We start from the raw sequence: 21,001 nt of genomic DNA on the forward strand, positions 1-21,001 counted from the left end.
CTGCCTGCCAGACAAAAAATTTGCCAATGACACGCGCTGCGTCACGGCAGGCAGGGGCCAAAACACGCACGTCACAGCGGGGAGGAGCCGAAAACTGGGGCGGGGACGAACACGATTTGATGCTCGTTTGAGTAACGAGCACCATGGAGTACGCTAATACTTAAACGAGCATCAAGCTTGGCAGAGTATGTTCACTCAACTTTAGTAAAAACCCAATGAGACAGAAGCCAAGTTCCACCACCTTGGAGAAGAAAATGCTTTCTGATCCCATCTTGAGAATCCACAGCAAAATCCACAGGTAAAAATATCTCCTCCATCTTCTTCCTCCTCCTCTGCAGAAGCGCTCGACTGTCTGTGCATCCTACCTCCAGCGATGATGTCATATAGACACGTAAATGCTGTAGCCAATCACAGGCTGCAGTGGTCACATGGGTCAAAACATCATCTCTAGAGGGCAGGCTAGTGGGGTGGCATGCAAGACTCTACTATAAAATCGTGACTAACTCAGTCAAAAATTGCATGAACAAAGAATAGCCGTGACCAAGTCGCAGCTATTCTTTGCGATTTTATCATCAATTCAATGGCTGGCTCTGGTGAAATAACGCCGTAGCCCCAAAATCCCTTCGTTATCAGAACTGCTTAAATCACGCTAAATGCCTCAACTAGGTACCTGTCATTGTGTAACAGTGCTAGCCGCTGCTAAACTCCCTCCCCTTCCCATTTTCGGATGGCTCCCATAGACTCCCATAGGAGTCTATGGAGCCTCTTGCTGTTGTGCAATCAAAAGGTAGGAGAAGACGTATCTTTTGACGCTGACGATTTTTTACATTTAGGCACGTCAAAAAGTCGTTCATCTGAAGGAACCCATAGGAAACCATTGGTTCTGATAGATGCAATTTTTTGACACACCTAGTTTGCGTCAAAGTGACGCTCGTGTTAAAGAGGCCTTAGACAGGTCTCTGTGGTACGATGCATGGTAATGTATATGTGTATTAAACCATGCAGATATTTAAAGGGGGTTGTCCCGCGGCAGCAAGTGGGTCTATACACTTCTGTATGGCCATAATAATGCACTTTGTAATATACATTGTGCATTAATTATGAGCCATACACAAGTTATAAAAAGTTTTATACTTACCTGCTCCGTTGCTGGCGTCCTCGTCTCCATGGTGCCGACTAATTTTCGCCCTCCGATGGCCAAATTAGCCGCGCTTGCGCAGTCCGGGTCTTCTGCAGTCTTCTATGGAGCCGCTCGTGCAGAATGCAGGCTCCGTGTAGCTCCGCCCCGTCACGTGCCGATTCCAGCCAATCAGGAGGCTGGAATCGGCAATGGACCGCACAGAAGAGCTGCGGTCCACGGAGACAGAGGATCCCGGCGGCCATCTTCAGCGGTAAGTATTGAAGTCACCGGAGCGCGGGGATTAAGGTAAGCGCTCCGGTAAGCTTTCTTTACCTCCCTGCATCGGGGTTGTCTCGCGCCGACCGGGGGGGGGGGGTTGAAAAAAAAAAAACCCGTTTCGGCACGGGACAACCCCTTTAATGATCAGTTAAATATCCATATTTTTATGGGACACAGACCCCTAATAGTGGAGATGTTTCTTGATGGGCTGTCAGAGGATGTTTACAGCTGAGCCTTCCCAACGGTGCACAGATAATTATAACAACATTATCTATATCAGGGCATGGATGTGCGTCAGACCACCTCCTGACTGCAGAATGAAAACCGCACCGTGCTGTGCCCTGCATGACTGTGAGGCCACATCACACAGTGAAAAGGTAGTGACAGTTTACCTTCCTATGTGACCCATCTAATACCCTAATTGGACATGGAAGGTAATGATGTCAGCCAGGACTTGTTCCACAACTACAACCTTGCACTGACATGCAGCACAAGAGCAGGAGCACACAATGGGAAGCATCTCTCTTCCTTCAGCTAATTTCACTGCTGACTTCATGTTTTTATATGGCTGCTGAACTCCTTGGTGATTTAGAATTTACACTAGAAAGTACATTACAGCATATTTATTTACTTACATGTAGCCATTAAATACATATTTACAACAGAATGTCGTCTTCACCTTTTGCAGATAGACATACATGCATTGATAAGGACAAACCCATATGGTATTTCAGTACGGAACTGCCTAAAATCCAACATTATTCTCAATGTAAATTCCTGAAGCAACATGTAACAGATGTAATAATGGGCAAACGTTTTAGGCAGGTATAGGAAAAAATGCTGACAAGTAAGAATACTTTTAAAAATAGAAGGTTTTTTGTCAATTAACGAAATGCAAAGAAAAATGTAAAGAACATCAATATTTGCAAATACTGCAAAGACCTAAATAATGGCTGCCAAAAATAACTAAGCCAATCTTTTATGATAATAACCTCTGGGCTATGGGATGTACAAATGATATGTCCTCTCAGGGGTAGCATTAGCACCCGGTAAGGTCAGACAAATGATATGACTCACTGAAGGGCCACTAACTGTCTATCAGGGTTTTTAACCCTTTCTGCCTTCTCCTTTACACATTACATAGCGCTCAATTAGCGCTATGTAATGCACAGAGATTCCGGCCGGCGATCATGTGACTGCCGGTGTTACCTGACCCCTAGCGGTCACATGAACGCCGAGCCAGGAGCCTGCACCGTGGGGGGACCTGATTACCTGTCCGGCGTCTTCCGCATTCTCCCTTCTGCCTCCTGGCCCAGCGATCATGTGACCGCTGGGTGCCACCTGACCCCAGCGACCACATGACCGCCGAGTCGGGAGGCAGAAGGGAGAATGCGGAAGACTCCGGACAGGTAAGCAGGTCCCTCCACGGTGCAGTGAGCACCTGCACCCTCCTGAACTCTGTCAGTTCAGGAGGGTGCAGGAAAAATGTATTTTTTCTCATCCATTCTATTCTCATCCAATTTATTTGGAGCTGGGGAGAATGGATGAGAAAAAATAAATGGATTGGAAAGGGTTAATAAGACGATACGCGAGGGGGGGACCCGATCGATCCAGCCTCTATCCCACATTTGACATGAATCGGCTAATCTGAGTGCCCTCACCACTAAGACCACTTGTTCCAGCAGAGCCTCGACCAATCACCCTAGCGGGATTGCAAGTGTGGAGTCATCAGAATACAGGTTGATTACAATACAATACCCGCACACTCTCGCTGTCACCACCAACTTTTCTTTCACAGATAAACTGGAATCCAGGCTAGGAATTATTAACACAATCTTTGGAGTTATGGTTCGTTTTAAAACGGACAAGGCTTGACTAATAAATTGCAAATTTATTCCGAAAAAAAGACTAGCAGTGCTAAATATTTATGTATTTACAAAAATATACAGAAAAAGATGTTACAGTGGAGATAAGGTTTACAGGTATACACAGCAGACAGTACTTAAAATAAAACAAGAAGGAAATAAAAGAAAAATATCAGATTTAGGATGTTCGACGCAAGGTTCTGATTGTGCGGAGTCACTGGATAGAAACTGGAATGTACATACACTGTAGCGCACCTTTGAAGGTCTAACACTGGGTCCCTCTAGCTCCCTAGTTCTTAAAGTTTCTCCAGAACATACCTCTTAGGGCATTCAGAGAAGGGTGAGGTAAATCCATATGTATCTGTGAAAAACCATAATTCTTGGCCATACCTCCACAGGAGATCCTCCGATCGGGAATGTATGCCTGGCATATTTCTGGTCGTGATTTTATCTACTCAGTGATACCAAATATGACACGGAAATCACAACCAGGTATGCTGATACGCTGTTTGAAGGTGTTCTAGGGCTGCACCTCAATGAGTTTAGATGCATTTTATTTAGCTGGCCCACCCGATGCCAAAAATATAATTCAAATCGGGCTAAGACCTTCACACAACCAAATACTCCATATTAAAATATTTTTCCCAGAATTTGAATCCTGGAGCCAGATTGTCTGTGAGAACCCAGTTGGATAATTTTCCTTATTTTAAACCAAATAGACAGTTGGAGACAGGAGGCAAAGAAGAAAGGGAGGGGCTTATTTACATCACAGCTCTTGCTCAGGTTAAGGTTAGACCAGTTGCCTTTCTAAATGCGAATATTCAAAAGGCAAGAGTGAGGAAATAGGGGAAGGGACAACCTAACTACACAAGGCCTGAGTGGGGAACATAGTGGATACAATATGGAAGCTTAGATAGGTCTAATACCTGACACACACAAAATGGCTGACGGCCCACCAGTCTCTATATCACAGCCACTCTAAATGCTTCAATAATATTACTATTGACAGGCACAATGTTTACATTTATAATTGGTGCTGTGCCAGAATTCTGTGGTAAGTTGCACATTTTTCGGTGCAAATCAGTTTAGACAAATTTGCTATTGTTTTGCACCAAGAAGAATAGATGTTACTCCTCTTATTCCACTTTTTAAAAGTGCCTAAAAAAAGAGGCAGAGTTTGAATAGAGTGAGGTATTTACAGAAAGTTATTACATTTGACACAATCTCACTCCAGTAGCTGGGTGGCATACAAGGTGACTCTACAACTCTAGACATATTTAAAGGTATGACGAATTTATCAATATTGTACGACATTTTATAAATTTGTTGCCTTTTTAAACTGCAGAAAGAAAGAAAAGTGGCATCAAATATTCTCCTGATGCTAAATACCCCTCAATGTACCAAGAACTGCAGATACATTGAGAATAAAGATGAACGAACATACTCGTTAAGGCCGATTTTGCAATCGAGCACCGCAATTTTCAAGTACTTTACTACTCGGGTGAAAAGTACTTGGGGGTGGTGCTGTGGGGCGGGGCATGGCGTGGTGGAGCGGGGGGGTAGCAGTGCGGAACAGGTGGGAGCTCTCTCTCTCCCTCTCCCCCCCCACTCCACTCTGCAACCCCCCGCTCACCCACAGCGCCCCCGAGTACTTTTCACCCGAGTAGTGAAGTACTCGAAAATCGCGGTGCTCGATTGTGAAATCGGCCTTACCGAGTACGTTCGCTCATCTCTAATTGAGAAATGCCAGTACATTATAGGTTAAAAAAAATCAAAAGAAAAGTCTATAACATGCGATTTGGTTACTTCCTTGTGAGGTTCTCGATGAAGAAATAAGAAAATTAGAGACCAAATAAAATCCATTAGTGAGTTGTATTAAACAAGTACAATGTGCTCAGTTGGTGGTGGTGGGGGGGTGATGATTATCTTGAAGGGATTTTTTAATGCTCGTTTTCTTGCAGTATTTTTTCCCTTCTTCAGATTAAAGATGTGACAAATAAATCAAATGTCGCACAGTGTTGATAAATTTGTTACATCTCTAAATATGTCTTGACATGTGGGGTCACTTTGTACACCCCTCACCCGTCCTCTCAGCTACTGAACTGAGGCTGCAACAAATTTTGCGACTTTTTAAAAAGTTGCATGCCATAAATGTCTCTAAAAACCTCAGTCCACTCAAACCCCACCCCTTTTTTTCTAGACACTTTTGAAAACAGGAGCAAGAAGTGGAACATTAGTTTATTGTTGCAACTCAATAGTAAATGTGTCTAACTTGATTTGCACCAATGGACGAATTAGAACTCAAAGTCAAAATTGATACAGAAATGCCAACAACCTCCGATATGCAGATGACACCATCCTGCTTGTGGAAAGTGAAAGGGACCTGGAATACCTTATCCAATGAGTGCAAAAGGAAAGCGAACGTGTGGGACTGTACCTCAACAGCAAGAAAACGGAAGTCATGACCACGGTAGGCAATCGTACGGTGAACATAAAAATTAACAACGAAGAAGTCAAGTTGGTCCAAGATTTCATCTTCCTTGGTTCCAAAATTGATTGCAACGGGTAATCTGGACCTGAGATCAAGAGACAGATTATACTTGGTAGGAATGCATGCAAGGAATGGAAAAAATCAGGAAAAGCAAGGATATTAGCATTGCAACAAAAACCAGACTGGTCAATGCAACCGTCTTTCCCTTAATGACATATGGCTACGAAAGTGGGACCCTCAGAAAAACAGACAGAAGGAAAATTGATGCGTTTGAACTATGGTGCTGGAGGAGAATGCTACGGATACCTTGGACGGCCATGACAATGAACAAGGTAGTGTTAGAACGCGTCAAACCAAAAGTATCACTAGAGGGCAAGATCATTAGACAGTGGCTCTCTTTTTTTGGCCATGTGATGCGCGCTAACTCACTGGAAACAGTACTGATGCTTGGCAAGGTCAGTGGGAAGAGAAGATCAGAACGACAAAGAACAAGATGGCTAGATACAATCAAGGCCACCACCAACATGTCAATCACCGAACTGAAAGAAGTGGTGAAACATGGGAATGCATGGAGAACATTGATCCATGGAGTGACCGAAGGTCGGATGCAACTGAACGAATAATCATCATCATCATCTGAGGCACTAAACCTCCAGTGTTCAGTGGCAAATTTAGCCATTAAGATGGCCTTGTGTCCAATATAAACAGCTTTTAGACTTTATAGTGTGTTTAGCTTTCTTTCTTCTTGAAATGTACTTTGTCTTTGTGTTCCTTCAGGCAGATTTACTAAGCTAAATGCACAAGGATTCTGGTTAAATAGTGCTAAAAAACCTGGCATACATGCCTTGCATCATATTTATTGAGTGTTTTAGATGCTTTCTACCCGTCCTTTGATGAGAGGCATATCCTATCATGAAAGAAGCATGATTTCGAGAGAAAATGCGCTAAAGTATAGCAAAGTTTTGACGCTACGAAGCCGACCAGCTATGTATAAAATTAGTCAAAAGTGTCTAAAGATATGCCATATTAGTCATCCAGCATTAACCCCTTCCCGCTCCAAGACGTACATTTACGTCCTGGAGTGTTGGGGTATGTATGCAGAGAGGTCGCGAGGCAACCTCTCTTTATACAGCGCGGGTGTCAGCTGCTTACTATAGCTGACACCGTAAAAGTCCCATCTCTCAAAGTAGCACATTATTTACTCTGCACAGTGAACGTCGTCCGAAAAAAAAATAAAGAACGCCAGAAACGCACTTTTTCAATCACTCTGTCTCCCAGAAAAAAACGTAATAAAAAGCGATCAAAAAGTCACATGTATTCCGAATTAGTACTATCAGAAACTTCAGGACATCCCACAAAAAAATGAGCCATTGCTGAACTACGTCGATGGAAAAATAAAAAAGTTATTCGCGCACAAGATGATCGCAGAAAATAATTGAAAAAAATTAAATGTCTTTGAAAAAAAAAGAGTAGTACAGTAAAAAAGAAACTATACAAGTTTGGTATCGTAGCAATCATACCCACCCATAGAATAAAGTTATCGTGTCGTTTTTGTTGCAGTTTGTGCGCCGTAGAAACAAGACGCACTGAAAGATGGCGGAATGTGTTTTTTTTTTTATTTTACTCCACTTAGAATTTTTAAAAATTTTTTCAGTACATTAAATGGTACATTAAAGGGGTTGTCCCGCGCCGAAACAGGTTTTTTTTTTTTTCAATAGCCCCCCCGTTCGGCGCGAGACAAACCCGATGCAGGGGTTAAAAAAGAAAACGGGATAGTGCTTACCTGAATCCCCGCGCTCCGGTGACTTCTTACTTACCTGGTGAAGATGGCCGCCGGGATCTTCTCCCTCGGTGGACCGCAGGTCTTCTGTGCGGTCCATTGCCGATTCCAGCCTCCTGATTGGCTGGAATCGGCACGTGACGGGGCGGAGCTACAAGGAGCCGCTCTCCGGCACGAGCGGCCCCATTCAGAAAAGAAGAAGACCGGACTGCGCAAGCGCGTCTAATCCGGCGATTAGACGCTGAAAATTAGACGGCACCATGGAGACGGGGACGCCAGCAACGGAACAGGTAAGTGAATAACTTCTGTATGGCTCATAATTAATGCACAATGTACATTACAAAGTGCATTAATATGGCCATACAGAAGTGTATAGACCCACTTGCTTTCGCGCGACAACCCCTTTAAATAGCACCATTAAAAACTACAACTCGTCCCGCAAAAAACAAGCCTTCATACAGCGACGTCAATAGATAAATAAAGGAGTTATGATTTTTTTAAAGGGGGGATAAAGAAAACGAAAATGAAAAAAAAAGGGCTGCGTCATGAAGGGGTTAACCATTGGGATATATTATATATATATTACATTGTCTAAATGTTAGACTGGATTAGTAAAAATGGCCCAATGTTGCTAGTTATAATAATGTCAGTTATATTCTGCTATTACCTCTGTTTAGTATCTCTCCTACAAACTAGTACATGTGCTGATAACTTCTTCATCTGTGATATTAGCCTCTTCCTGCTGGCAGCCTGCAGGATCCCTATATAATTAATGTCTGTGCGCCTCTTATTGCTCTGCACACCTCCCTAAATGACTCAGTTTTATTGAATCTCGTGCTTGTCCTACCTGTTTAATCCAATTGTGGAGCAATTATTGGATGACTGTGAAATATCCCACAGAACATCTAATTCTGTGTTTCTCTCATTCTGAGGGCTGAGACCTGAGGCTAATGTGTCAATTACTGGTACATGTAATGATTCCTGTGTGAGGACAATGATGAATAAAATGTTGCATCTAAAATGTACTTTTAATAAGAATATTGTATTAGCAACTAGGGAATATTTTGTTGCTGGCATTGTCTTTTAAAGCTTATGCAGCGGTCCTTCAACATGCAATATTCATTTTTCCCAGTACGTTGAAAATGTTGTATGGTAACATAACTATATGGATAACTGGACCCAAAATGTCCACCAAAAGTAATACAAAATGAAGATGAAAGCTAATTAAGCTGATAACTAATACAGTTAAATGCACGGCCATCATGCAGTTTTCATGTACAATTCGTTCCTCACTCAATTCTAGTTTTCTTGAATTGAGCAATAAACTCTTATCAGGCTGTTATCATAGTCGGCAGCGCTGATAAGATTCTTTCAGCTCATGTCCTGCTGGTAGTTTACAGCGGGACACGATCTGTAAGCACAGAGAACAATACAGCTGTTTGCTTATGCAGAACAGCTGTATTGTTCGCCGAGTGATAGCAGCAGTGTCCCGCTCTGCCTGGATAGCTCTTTAGTAGCTACTTAGCAATTATAGACTATGCAAAGATGATCGCTCAAAACTGTCACTCAAACTGTCATTTGAGCGACTTTTCAGCGATCATCTGTCAGTGTAAATTGTGTATTACATTGTATATTGAAAGGAATTTAAAGCTACAATGGTCCTCTAAAAAAACAACACTATAGTTTGTAAGAGAAAAGTAAAAAAGGTAAAAAGAAACCAGAAAAAGGCAAGATATTTATTATAAATGGGAAATATATAAAACATGCAAACTGTAACAAGATTAGGAAGACACGCAGTTCATCTTGATACAACTGTAACTGTTACCTTTCAGAAATAAAATCTCTACAAACTTAATACACCTGAAGCCGCCAGATGTTACTAAGCACATCTCCTTCATGTTCCACAAAAAGTCAAAAATATTAAAGGATACATGTCTAAGGATGCTCAATCACCAATTTGGAGGGTTTTTTGGGGGGACTTTTACTATTGATGACCTATCCTGTCAATGCAGTAGGCCAGACTTTGTCATCGGAGGTCAGAGGCGTAAGTATAATAGCTGGCTTCACTCCCATTAACATCATTGTGCTAAAAGACCAGCTAATTTCACCAGAACTCTGGCGTCATCAGGGGTATAGCTCCTGGGTAGATGTTTATCACACACGCTGGCAGTTCATTCAGGGATCCAATCACTTGCCATATATTTAGCACATAAGTGTTAGTCGTGATCCTGATATTTTGCATAACAAAAATAAATATAAATCTTCTTATTTGTATAGCACCAACCTATTCCGCAGTTCTTTCAAGTAATTTTTTTCTTACCCCCCACCAAGCTGGCTACTCATTTTACCGACTTCAGAAGGATGGAAGGCTGAGCCAACCTTGAGCCAGCTACCTGAACCAAGCGGGGATTGAACTCGCAACCTTCATGTCGTGAGCGAGAGCTTAGGACTGCATTTCTGCTGCCTTAGCACTCTGAACCAAATGGGTGCCACATAATCAGCATTTTCAGCATTTAGCGCTGTCAGGGGCTCCCATTGTTTTCAAAGTAGGTTCTCACACAGCCCCAGACAGCTGCTCGATCGCAGCGCTTTGCTGCATTCAAGTTTAAGGGAGGCCTTACACCGGTTTTGTTTATTGTATTACATTCACTCACATTACATTGAGACTCTGATCTTTTCAATTGATTGCTACTCTAAGATATTGTATTAAATATCAATGAAAGTTACTTCCTACTACACCTCCATTGATTTCAATGGGAGTGAAGCTGGCTATTATACTTCCACCATAGAACACTGATGATGACGTCTGAGCCGCTGCACTGACAGTGAACTGGACAATCAGCTAATCAGTGGGGATCCGGAGTAGCAGACTCCCACTGATAAACTATTGATGACCTATCCTGAGGATAGGTTATCAATAGTAAAAGTCCATGAATACCCCTTTAACTTAAAACAAATACATGTCACAGAGTCAATTTAATAAATGCAGGGTGTATCTGGTTTCTTAAAACTATTTTAGGAGTATTGTACATAGAGGCAGGGCTATCTCCAGGGCCCTCTACAGTATAAGTCAGACTGGACAGTGGCTACAAAGCATAAGAATGTTCATCATTCTGAAGGACCAGGCAGACCATTGATTTCAATAGGTACTATGTAATTTCTCCAGCATTACACTGCTGGGAAATGGAAAAATTGTTGCCAGGATCCCCCTAATATTACTCTTCGTGGGATTCTGGCAACCAATAGTTGGAGGTACCTGGTAGCTGAGAGTTGGAGGTCTCAGCAACAGCAATTGTTGTGGTCAGCTCATTGTAAGAGGACTTTCTAGCACAGTGTTTCCCAACTCCAGTCCTCTGGGACCCCCAACAGGTCATGTTTTCAGGATTTCCTCAGTGTTGCACAGGTGATGTAATTATTGTCAGTGCCTCAGACATTCCTACAGGTGTTCTTACTATAGGAGATGCTGAAAGCATGACCTGTTGAGGTGCCTTGAGGACCTGAGTTGGGAAACACTGTTCTAGCAGTTGACTTTTGCTTAATGAAGCAACTTTGTAGTTGTCTCCCCACTGTGGATGGTAATCATCTTAATCTTAAAGGGCCACTCCAGCAAAAACACATTTTCCATGCCTGCGCACCTCATTTGATTACCTGTCACACTCTGGAGGTCTCCTCTGTGTATTCTAGTCACTTCCATGCAGTACAGTGCTCTGTCAGGCACCATCTTGATGGTGGGATCTTCTATCTTCACTTTCAATCAATCCCATGATACATCAGCCCAACATTAGTTAAGACTGTACAATTTTTGTCCGCATGGGGAACCATTTAATTATCATTATCTTCTATATTTACCTAAATAAGCTACAAAACATAGGTATGGAGTCAGGAGGATGATATGTGATCTCCTCTATTATAACTGTGTGACAGGAGCTATGTGATGATCATCAGTAACTGTGACAGGAGTTTCTGTTTGCTTTTCAACTCAATTTCTGTAGTAGATCCATGTAATAGCATCATGTAAACTGAGAAATTGACTAGAAAATTAATTCATAACCCCCAAGCAGATCTGAGCTGGTTAGAACTTAGATCACATGACCATCTGAGGGAAAAGAGTCCAGGAGTGTAAGACAGGAAAAAAATTACTAACAAAGGTAACATTAGCTCACTTATATATACTGGAAAATAACTACATAATCAATGATTTTTTTTTAAAAGTTAACCGGAGTGGTCCTTTAAAAAGGTTTGTCCAATTTTTTAAATATTACTCACCTTAAGCATTGATATTCACCTTACTAATGCTCTGATGTATCTGTTATGACTTTTTCAGGGTACCCAGTCAGACTCTGTACTGTGTGGTTACTGTTGGCATGGACATATTAATGCTGTAGCCTATCACTAGTGTCAACGGTCACATGTTGATGGAGTTTTTAAAAAATTTTAAGTGGCTGGACAACCTCTTTAAAGCTCAAACTAAAAAGCAGCAATGATAACAATTATATTCTGCACCAGTTGGGTTTCCATTTGTTACTCTCTTGTGGTCCCTAGGTGTTCAGAGCCATTACATACTAGGACTAAAAGTAACATAAGTTTACAGATGCTTAACACCATAAATATATTAAATGGATTTATGACTTATTACATGGACATTTCAAGTCATTAATGTTACATTTGTGCCAGATGCCAAACACATTGTCTGGAACGGATGCAGCAGTAATGCAAACCGGATGGTTATGCGCACAGCAAACAAACTCAGACTGGACAAAACTGGAGAGGGGAACACAAATTAGGGCCAAAATAATGACAGAAATATGGAGATAAATATGCTATCACTAACCTACTATGGAAAGAGAGATCCTGCCTAAAAGCAGGGTGATTGTCCTAATCAGGACGGCCCCACTTCTGGGAACCTAGGGACCTAATCTGTCCCTTAATAGAGAAGAGGAAAGATGTTAACCGAAAGCTTTCAAATATAATTTTTCTGGTTAGCCAATAACGATATATAATACTCTATATTACCCTTGTTTTTTTTTTATTCAATAGTATTTAGCATTTCACTTACCTATGAGCAATACTATTTCCTCTAATTGCCCAATACACGTGTCTATTGGAATCCCGGTAGCTAAGAAGATTTTGAATACCCCAGCAGATTCCTTGCTTCATTTTTAGATACAATGTACAATAATGTAATAGGCATATCTTTGGGAATTGCTCTTGTTGCACTAACATTATATATGTGACCTTATGACATCATCATCCTGATTACCTGGAGCCTCATAGACTCATACGATTTATCTTGTGTGCTTCTTTTACCAGGCCACCGGTAGAGGAGGTCACACAGTGGAAAGATTCTCTGGAGAAGCTTCTTCAGAACAGCTGTGAGTATCCATCACTCTCTTCTCTGCTTCCTGTCTACGTCCCATCAGTCAAGGCTGAGCATCACTATGATCCATGCCATTGACCCCATATAGCTTCATTTTGTTTCCCACAAGCAGAATATATTTCTTTAGCTGGAAAATCCAGACCTTCCTGTCATCTATTCTCAGATGACCTCGTCTTGGTTTGGATTCCTGGAAAGGTTTAAGAGGAGCCCTCCAAAATCTTGATATTTCTTATACATAGTTTAAGCGAGTAGTAGACACTTCACACATTTTGGTTTTTTAAGTAATTGGTGGTACTATATCTAACTTTGGGTGGAACTCAAATATTGAACTGTAGCTTTTGTCGCAATGTATGAAGAGAGACTGAACATTTCCCCATGTCCTACTTTTGTTATTATAGGTCATACTATACTCACTTATTAGTATAGTCTTTCTGCCTCATATAATGCCATATTATGTTACTTTTTAAAAAAAAAAATCTTTCTGTTGAATTCAGAAAACCATGCTGAATAGTGTTTACATTTTAAGGCCTTCTTCACATCTACTTTTCGTGTGTGTTTTTTAATTGGCTTTATAAAAACTCATCTAAATGTGCCAGCCTTTTTTCTTATTTAATAAGCATTTTTTATAGTGTTTTTTTGTTGCATATAAAAAAAGCATTGTGTACCCAGGGTTATGAAGACCGGAGTTTGGGAAACACTACCCTAAACTTACTCTGTTATTACTATAGAACACTTGTTTCCTTTATTCACTCCTACTGTAACTCACATGTCATTTAAAAATCCACCGGAAAGACTGTCAACACGACGTCAGAACAGCAAGTAAAGGCCCGTTTACACGCAAAGACAATCTTTCAAATGATTGAAAGTTTTAGCGATCGTTTTGCATAAAGTGTTAATGGACACTAATGTCCATTAATACTTTATCATCTTCATTTGCATGTAAAAGGGCCTCCAGGGGCTGTTTCCAGAGCCCAGCGTGTGGGCTGGGCTCTGCACACAACCATATTGTTTTCGCACAGGCTGTCAAAAGAATACAATGTAATCTCCCAGCTCCTGTGGAAAACGCAGAGTGTGTTTTATTGAGAGATACTTTATCTCTCTGTGGCTGAATGATGGATTTTAAGCTCCCCTGAAAATGAGTGCACGATGGCTGCATTTACGCGTAATGTTTATCGCTCATTTGCAGTCGTTTGAACAAATTTTGAGTGGTAATGGTTGCGTGTAAATGGGTCTTACGGATGTAGCCTGAATGTGGAACGTCTCACCTTGCTTCATAAGTAGGGCACCCTGCCTAATACAACCATAAGCTTCACTTACTATTTTGACGCTTTTCTCAATACTACCTTCAACAATAAAATCCTTATGTCTTATTTGTGGAAAGTTCACTAAAAGTGCATAAAAACACTTAAAAAAGTGGAATAGGGCCCCAAACTTCTTTTCACTATTTATGCAGATTAAATAGACCTGCTAGATTGCACTGAGTATATATGCACCGTGATATCCTAAACTCACATGGCCCCACATGTAGACAGCCACTAGGAGAGGTCTGTGTCTACAGCAGTTCTGTGCCAATATCTCTCTTCATCTTCCTACATTAAATTTCAGCCACTCAATCTACTGTTAATTTGCCTTTGGCTGTCATACAGAGGAGTCATATTTAGTGAGCTTAATTGTTCAAATAAAACCAGGCATGATCTGAGCACATGCCCGCGGGCGGCACAGGATGGATTACAGGACCTTTCCAAGCAAATTGTCATATTTTGTCTTGATTAATTATAAAACAGCTTAGTAGCTCCACAATTACCATTCATTTAGCCTCAAGGCCAAAGGAGAGGGTTACATTATTTTGAAATATCACATTACCTATCAGATAGATAAAATACTACACAAGTAATAAATACCTTACCATCATCTTAGCAAATTCAATAGTATTTTACATGAAAAAGACACTCTTACTCCCACGGCATCCCGTAATAACACTAATCATATAATAAACGTACCGGGGCAGATTTACTAATCCTGTCTGATACTTCACTAATGTAAACTTAGACCAGGAAGTCTGAAAATGGACCAAATTTATCACAGTTGCTCATGCTGCTTCATAAATTTGGACACTTTAATTTTACACCATCTATTGCTTTGAAGTAGGTTGGGTGGTGGTATTACGACTCGGAGGTCATAGATGGAGGTGGAGACAGCACTTTTTTATCAAAAATAAATTTTACTAACTGAAAGTAAGTTCATGTATTCTTTCACCCCATAGGAGGGTTAGAGTATTTCACTGTTTCCCTAAAACAGCAGACAAAATTATAGTACATCACATGTAACTCTCGGGTACCCCCCTTTTACATTATCACTAGAGATGAGCGAGCACCAAAATGCTCGGGTGCTCATTACTCGGAACGAACTTTTCGCGATGCTCGAGGGTTCGTTTCGAATAACGAACCCCATTGAAGTCAATGGGCGACCCGAGCATTTTTGTATTTCGCCGATGCTCGCTAAGGTTTTCATGTGTGAAAATCTGGGCAATTCAACAAAGTGATGGGAACGACACAGCAACGGATAGGGCAGGCGAGGGGCTACATGTTGGGCTGCATCTCAAGTTCACAGGTCCCACTATTAAGCCACAATACCGGCAAGAGTGGGGCCCCCCCCCTCCCAAAAACTTTTACTTCTGAAAAGCCCTCATTAGCATGGCATACCTTTGCTAAGCACCACACTAGCTACAACAAAGCACAATCACTGCCTGGATGACACTCCGCTGCCACTTCTCCTGGGTTACATGCTGACCAACCGCCCCCCCTCCCCCCCACAGCGCACACCAAAGTGTCCCTGCGCAGCCTTCAGCTGCCCTCATGCCACACCACCCTCATGTCTATTTAGAAGTGCGTCTGCCATGAGGAGGAACCGCAGGCACACACTGCAGAGGGGTTGGCACGGCTAGGCAGTGACCCTCTTTAAAAGGGGCGGGGCGATAGCCCACAATGCTGTACAGAAGCAATGAGAAATAGAATCCTGTGCCACCGCCATCAGGAGCTGCACACGTGGGCATAGCAATGGGGAACCTATGTGCCACACACTATTCATTCTGTCAAGGTGTCTGCATGCCCCAGTCAGACTGGTAATATGCACCTTAACAGTAACCGCGTTGGCGGTAATGTGGTGGTGACTGCGGACCTAGTAGCGCGGTTGTATTTTGTTGGTTTTCGGAATGTGGCCAGGATTAAGTGGGCCGTGGCGGGGGGATGGTGGGGGGGCTCTCTTGTAGTGTCGGTAAAGGTGAAATTCTTGGACTGCCACCAGACGAACCAATGCAAAGGCATTTGCCAAGAATGTTTTCCCTGTTGGAGGAGGAGGGGGATGTTTTTGAGGCACTACGTGTCCTCTCCACGTGTCCGTGGTTATATGCACCTTAACAGTAACCGCGTTGGTGGGAAATGGCCTCGCAGCCATCATGTCTTTGGGAAGCCTCTGTTTCCACACCCCAGAGACATACCATTAGCAGCGGTATAGGCAGAGCCCATAATTCGTAACATTTCAGCCGTAGCATTAGGACAGGCCCCACTAACATATCACTAGCAGCATTATAGGAGGAGCGCAGTCTTCGTTCCATGTCAGCAATAGTAGCACTCAAGACAGGCCCCAGTAACAATTCCGAAGCAGCAGTATAGCGGGAGCGCAGTCTTCGTTCCATGTCAGCAATAGTAGCACTCAAGACAGGCCCCAGTAACAATTCCGAAGCAGCAGTATAGCGGGAGCGCAGTCTTCGTTCCATGTCAGCAATAGTAGCACTCAAGACAGGCCCCAGTAACAATTCCGAAGCAGCAGTATAGCGGGAGCGCAGTCTTCGTTCCATGTCAGCAATAGTAGCACTCAAGACAGGCCCCAGTAACAATTCCGAAGCAGCAGTATAGTGGGAGCGCAGTCTTAGTTCCATTTCAGTAGCTGCAGTATAGCCAAGGCCCAAGTTACATTTATGTAGCTAAAGTGTAGGCCAACCCCACACACACTTCTGTACCATGAGTGCAGGCGAAGAACATACAAATTGGTATGATTACACTGTAGGTGAGGGCCCCAACTGTTGGTGTACCAACAGTACTAATGTACCTCAGTAAAAATTGGCCATGCCCAACCAAGATGGCAGGTGAAACCCATTAATCGCTTTGGTTAATGTGGCTTAAGTGGTAACTAGGCCTGGAGGCAGCCCAGTTTAACGAAAAATTGGTTCAAGTTAAAGTTTCAACGCTTTTAAGAGCATTGAAACATATAAAAATTGTTTCGAAAAATTAGATGAGTGAGCCTTGTGGCCCTAAGAAAAATTGCCCGTTCAGCGTGATTACGTGAGGTTTCAGGAGGAGGAGCCGGAGGAGGAGGAGGAATATTAGACACAGATTGATGAAGCAGAAATGTCCCCGTTTTGGATGGTGAGAGAGAACGTAGCTTCCATCCGCGGGTGCAGCCTACGTATTGCTTACGTATCGCTGCTGTCCGCTGGTGGAGAAGAGAAGTCTGGGGAAATCCAGGCTTTGTTCATCTTGATGAGTGTAAGCCTGTCGGCACTGTCGGTTGACAGGCGGGTACGCTTATCTGTGATGATTCCCCCAGCCGCACTAAACACCCTCTCCGACAAGACGCTAGCCGCAGGACAAGCAAGCACCTCCAGGGCATACAGCGCTAGTTCAGGCCACGTGTCCAGCTTCGACACCCAGTAGTTGTAGGGGGCAGGGGCGTCACCGAGGATGGTCGTGCGATCGGCTACGTACTCCCTCACCATCCTTTTACAGTGCTCCCGCCAACTCAGCCTTGACTGGGGAGCGGTGACACAGTCTTGCTGGGGAGCCATAAAGCTGGCCAGGCCCTTAAAGACTGTTGCACTGCCTGGGCTGTACATGCTGCTCGATCTACGCACCTCCCCTACTACCTGGCCCTCGGAACTGCGCCTTCTGCCACTACCGCTGTCGGATGGGAATTTTACCATCAGCTTGTCCGCCAGGGTCCTGTGGTATAGCAACACTCTCAAACCCCTTTCCTCTTCGGGAATGAGAGTGGGAAGGTTCTCCTTATAGCGTGGGTCGAGCAGTGTGTACACCCAGTAATCCGTAGTGGCCAGAATGCGTGTAACGCGAGGGTCACGAGAAAGGCATCCTAACATGAAGTCAGCCATGTGTGCCAGGGTACCTGTACGCAACACATGGCTGTCCGCACTAGGAAGATCACTTTCAGGATCCTCCTCCTCCTCCTCCTCCTCAGGCCATAAACGCTGAAATGATGACAGGCAAGCAGCATGGGTACCGTCAGCAGTGGGCCAAGCTGTCTCTTCCCCCTCCTCCTCATCCTCCTCATGCTCCTCCTCTTCCTCCTGAACGCGCTGAGATATAGACAGGAGGGTGCTCTGACTATCCAGCGACATACTGTCTTCCCCCGGCTCGGTTTCCGAGCGCAAAGCGGCTGCCTTTATGGTTTGCAGGGAAGTTCTCAAGATGCATAGCAGAGGAATGGTGACGCTAATGATTGCAGCATCGCCGCTCACCACCTGGGTAGACTGCTCAAAGTTTCGAAGGACCTGGCAGATGTCTGCCAACCAGGCCCACTTTTCTGAAAAGAATTGAGGAGGCTGACTCCCACTGCGCCGCCCATGTTGGAGTTGGTATTCCACTATAGCTCTACGCTGCTCATAGAGCCTAGCCAACATGTGGAGCGTAGAGTTCCACCGTGTGGGCACGTCACACAGCAGTCGGTGCACTGGCAGATTAAAGCGATGTTGCAGGGTGCGCAGGGTGGCAGCGTCCGGCGCACCTTTACGAGCAGGTCTGACAAGCGTGGGTAGCTTTTCAGAAAGCGCTGAACCACCAAATTAAAGACGTGGGCCAGGCATGGCACGTGCGTGAGGCTGCCGAGCTGCAGAGCCGCCACCAGGTTACGGCCGTTGTCACACACGACCATGCCCGGTTGGAGGCTCAGCGGCGCAAGCCAACGGTCGGTCTGCTCTGTCAGACCCTGCAGCAGTTCGTGGGCCGTGTGCCTCCTATCTCCTAAGCTGAGTAGTTTCAGCACGGCCTGCTGACGCTTGCCCACCGCTGTGCTGCCACGCCGCGCGACACCGACTGCTGGCGACGTCCTGCTGCTGCTGACACATCTAGATTGCGAGACAGAGGTTGAGGAGGAGGAGGAGGAGGAGGGTGCTTTAGTGGAAGAAGCATACACCGCCGAACATACCACCACCGAGCTGGGGCCCGCAATTCTGGGGGTGGGTAGGACGTGAGCGGTCCCAGGCTCTGACTCTGTCCCAGCCTCCACTAAATTCACCCAATGTGCCGTCAGGGAGATGTAGTGGCCCTGTCCGCCTGTGCTTGTCCACGTGTCCTTAGTTAAGTGGACCTTGCTACTAACCGCATTGGTGAGGGCGCGTACAATGTTGCGGGAGACGTGGTCGTGCAGGGCTGGGACGGCACATCGGGAAAAGTAGTGGCGACTGGGAACTGAGTAGCGCGGGGCCGCCGCCGCCATCATAGCTTTGAAGGACTCCGTTTCCACAACCCTATACGGCAGCATCTCAAGGCTGATAAATTTGGCTATGTGGACGGTTAACGATTGAGCGTGCGGGTGCGTGGCGGCGTACTTGCGCTTGCGCTCCAACAGTTGCGCTAGTGACGGCTGGACGGTGCGGTGCGAGACATTGCTGGATTGGGCCGAGGACAGAGGAGGTGAGGGTGTGGGTGCAGGCCATGAGACGGTCGTGCCTGTGTCCTGGGAGGGGGGTTGTATCTCAGTGGCAGGTTGGGGCACAGGGGGAGAGGCAGCGGTGCAAACCGGAGGCGGTGAACGGCCTTCGTCCCACCTTGTGGGGTGCTTGGCCATCATATGTCTGTGCATGCTGGTGGTGGTGAGGCTGTTGGTGGTGGCTCCCCGTCTGATCTTGGCGCGACAAAGGTTGCACACCACTGTTCGTCGGTCGTCAGGCGTCTCTGTGAAAAACTGCCAGACCTTAGAGCACCTCGGCCTCTGCAGGGTGGCATGGCCCGAGGGGGCGCTTTGGGAAACACTTGGTGGATTATTCGGTCTGGCCCTGCCTCTACCCCTGGCCACCGCACTGCCTCTTGCAACCTGCCCTGCTGCTGCCCGTGCCTCCCCCTCTGAAGACCTGTCCTGTGTAGGCGTTGCACACCAGGTGGGGTCAGTCACCTCATCGTCCTGCTGCTCTTCCTCCGAATCCTCTGTGCGCTGCTCCCTCGGACTTACTGCCCTTACTACTACCTCACTGCAAGACAACTGTGTCTCATCGTCATCGTCCTCCTCACCCACTGAAAGGTCTTGAGACAGTTGCCGGAAGTCCCCAGCCTCATCCCCCGGACCCCGGGAACTTTCCAATGGTTGGGCATCAGTGACGATAAACTCCTCTGGTGGTAGAGGAACCACTGCTGCCCAATCTGAGCAGGGGCCCGAGAAAAGTTCCTGGGAGTGTTCCCGCTCCTGAGCATGTGTCATTGTAGTGGAGTGAGGAGGCTGGGAGGAAGGAGGAGCAGCAGACAGAGGATTCGGATTTGCAGCACTGGACGGCGCAGAACTGTGGGTGGATGATAGCTTGCTCGAAGCACTTTCTGCCATCCAGGACAGGACCTGCTCACACTGCTCATTTTCTAATAAAGGTCTCCCGCGTGGACCCATTAATTGGGCGATGAATGTGGGGACGCCAGAAACGTGCCTCTCTCCTAATCGCGCAGCAGTCGGCTGCGACACACCTGGATCAGGAGCTCGGCCTGTGCCCACACCCTCACTTGGCCCTCCGCGTCCTCGGCCGCGTCCACGTCCTCTAGGCCTACCCCTACCCCTCAGCATGCTGTGTTACCAGTGATTTGATTTCCCAGGCAGGAAATAAATTGGCGCAAGCCTGCAGGCCAAATATAATTTTTTCCCTGCTTTTTTGCAAAGGGAGGTCCCCACTGCGTATATTCAATGAACAATAACTGTGTTGTGGCCCTGCCTACACAATTCTGTCCCTGTAGTATCAATGGAGGGTGCAATGCTCTGCACAGATGATTTTTAGAAAAAAAAAAAAATGCAACACTGCTAACAGCAGCCAGCACAGTAC

The 21,001-nt window shown here is 45.0% G+C and overlaps 1 protein-coding gene across 1 annotated transcript in view; it reads left to right on the forward strand.

The window, feature by feature from the left end:
* RGS5 (regulator of G protein signaling 5) overlaps window positions 1-21,001 on the forward strand; it is a 105,407-nt gene that overhangs the window by 41,275 nt on the left and 43,131 nt on the right. The window contains exon 3 of the mRNA XM_066597253.1: window positions 12,846-12,907. Within this exon, the coding sequence (XP_066453350.1) occupies window positions 12,846-12,907 (62 nt within the window). The remainder of the gene's footprint in view (window positions 1-12,845; window positions 12,908-21,001) is intronic.

This window comes from Eleutherodactylus coqui, chromosome 3 (genome assembly GCF_035609145.1).
Source record: "Eleutherodactylus coqui strain aEleCoq1 chromosome 3, aEleCoq1.hap1, whole genome shotgun sequence".
NCBI classification, from domain to species: domain Eukaryota; kingdom Metazoa; phylum Chordata; class Amphibia; order Anura; family Eleutherodactylidae; genus Eleutherodactylus; species Eleutherodactylus coqui.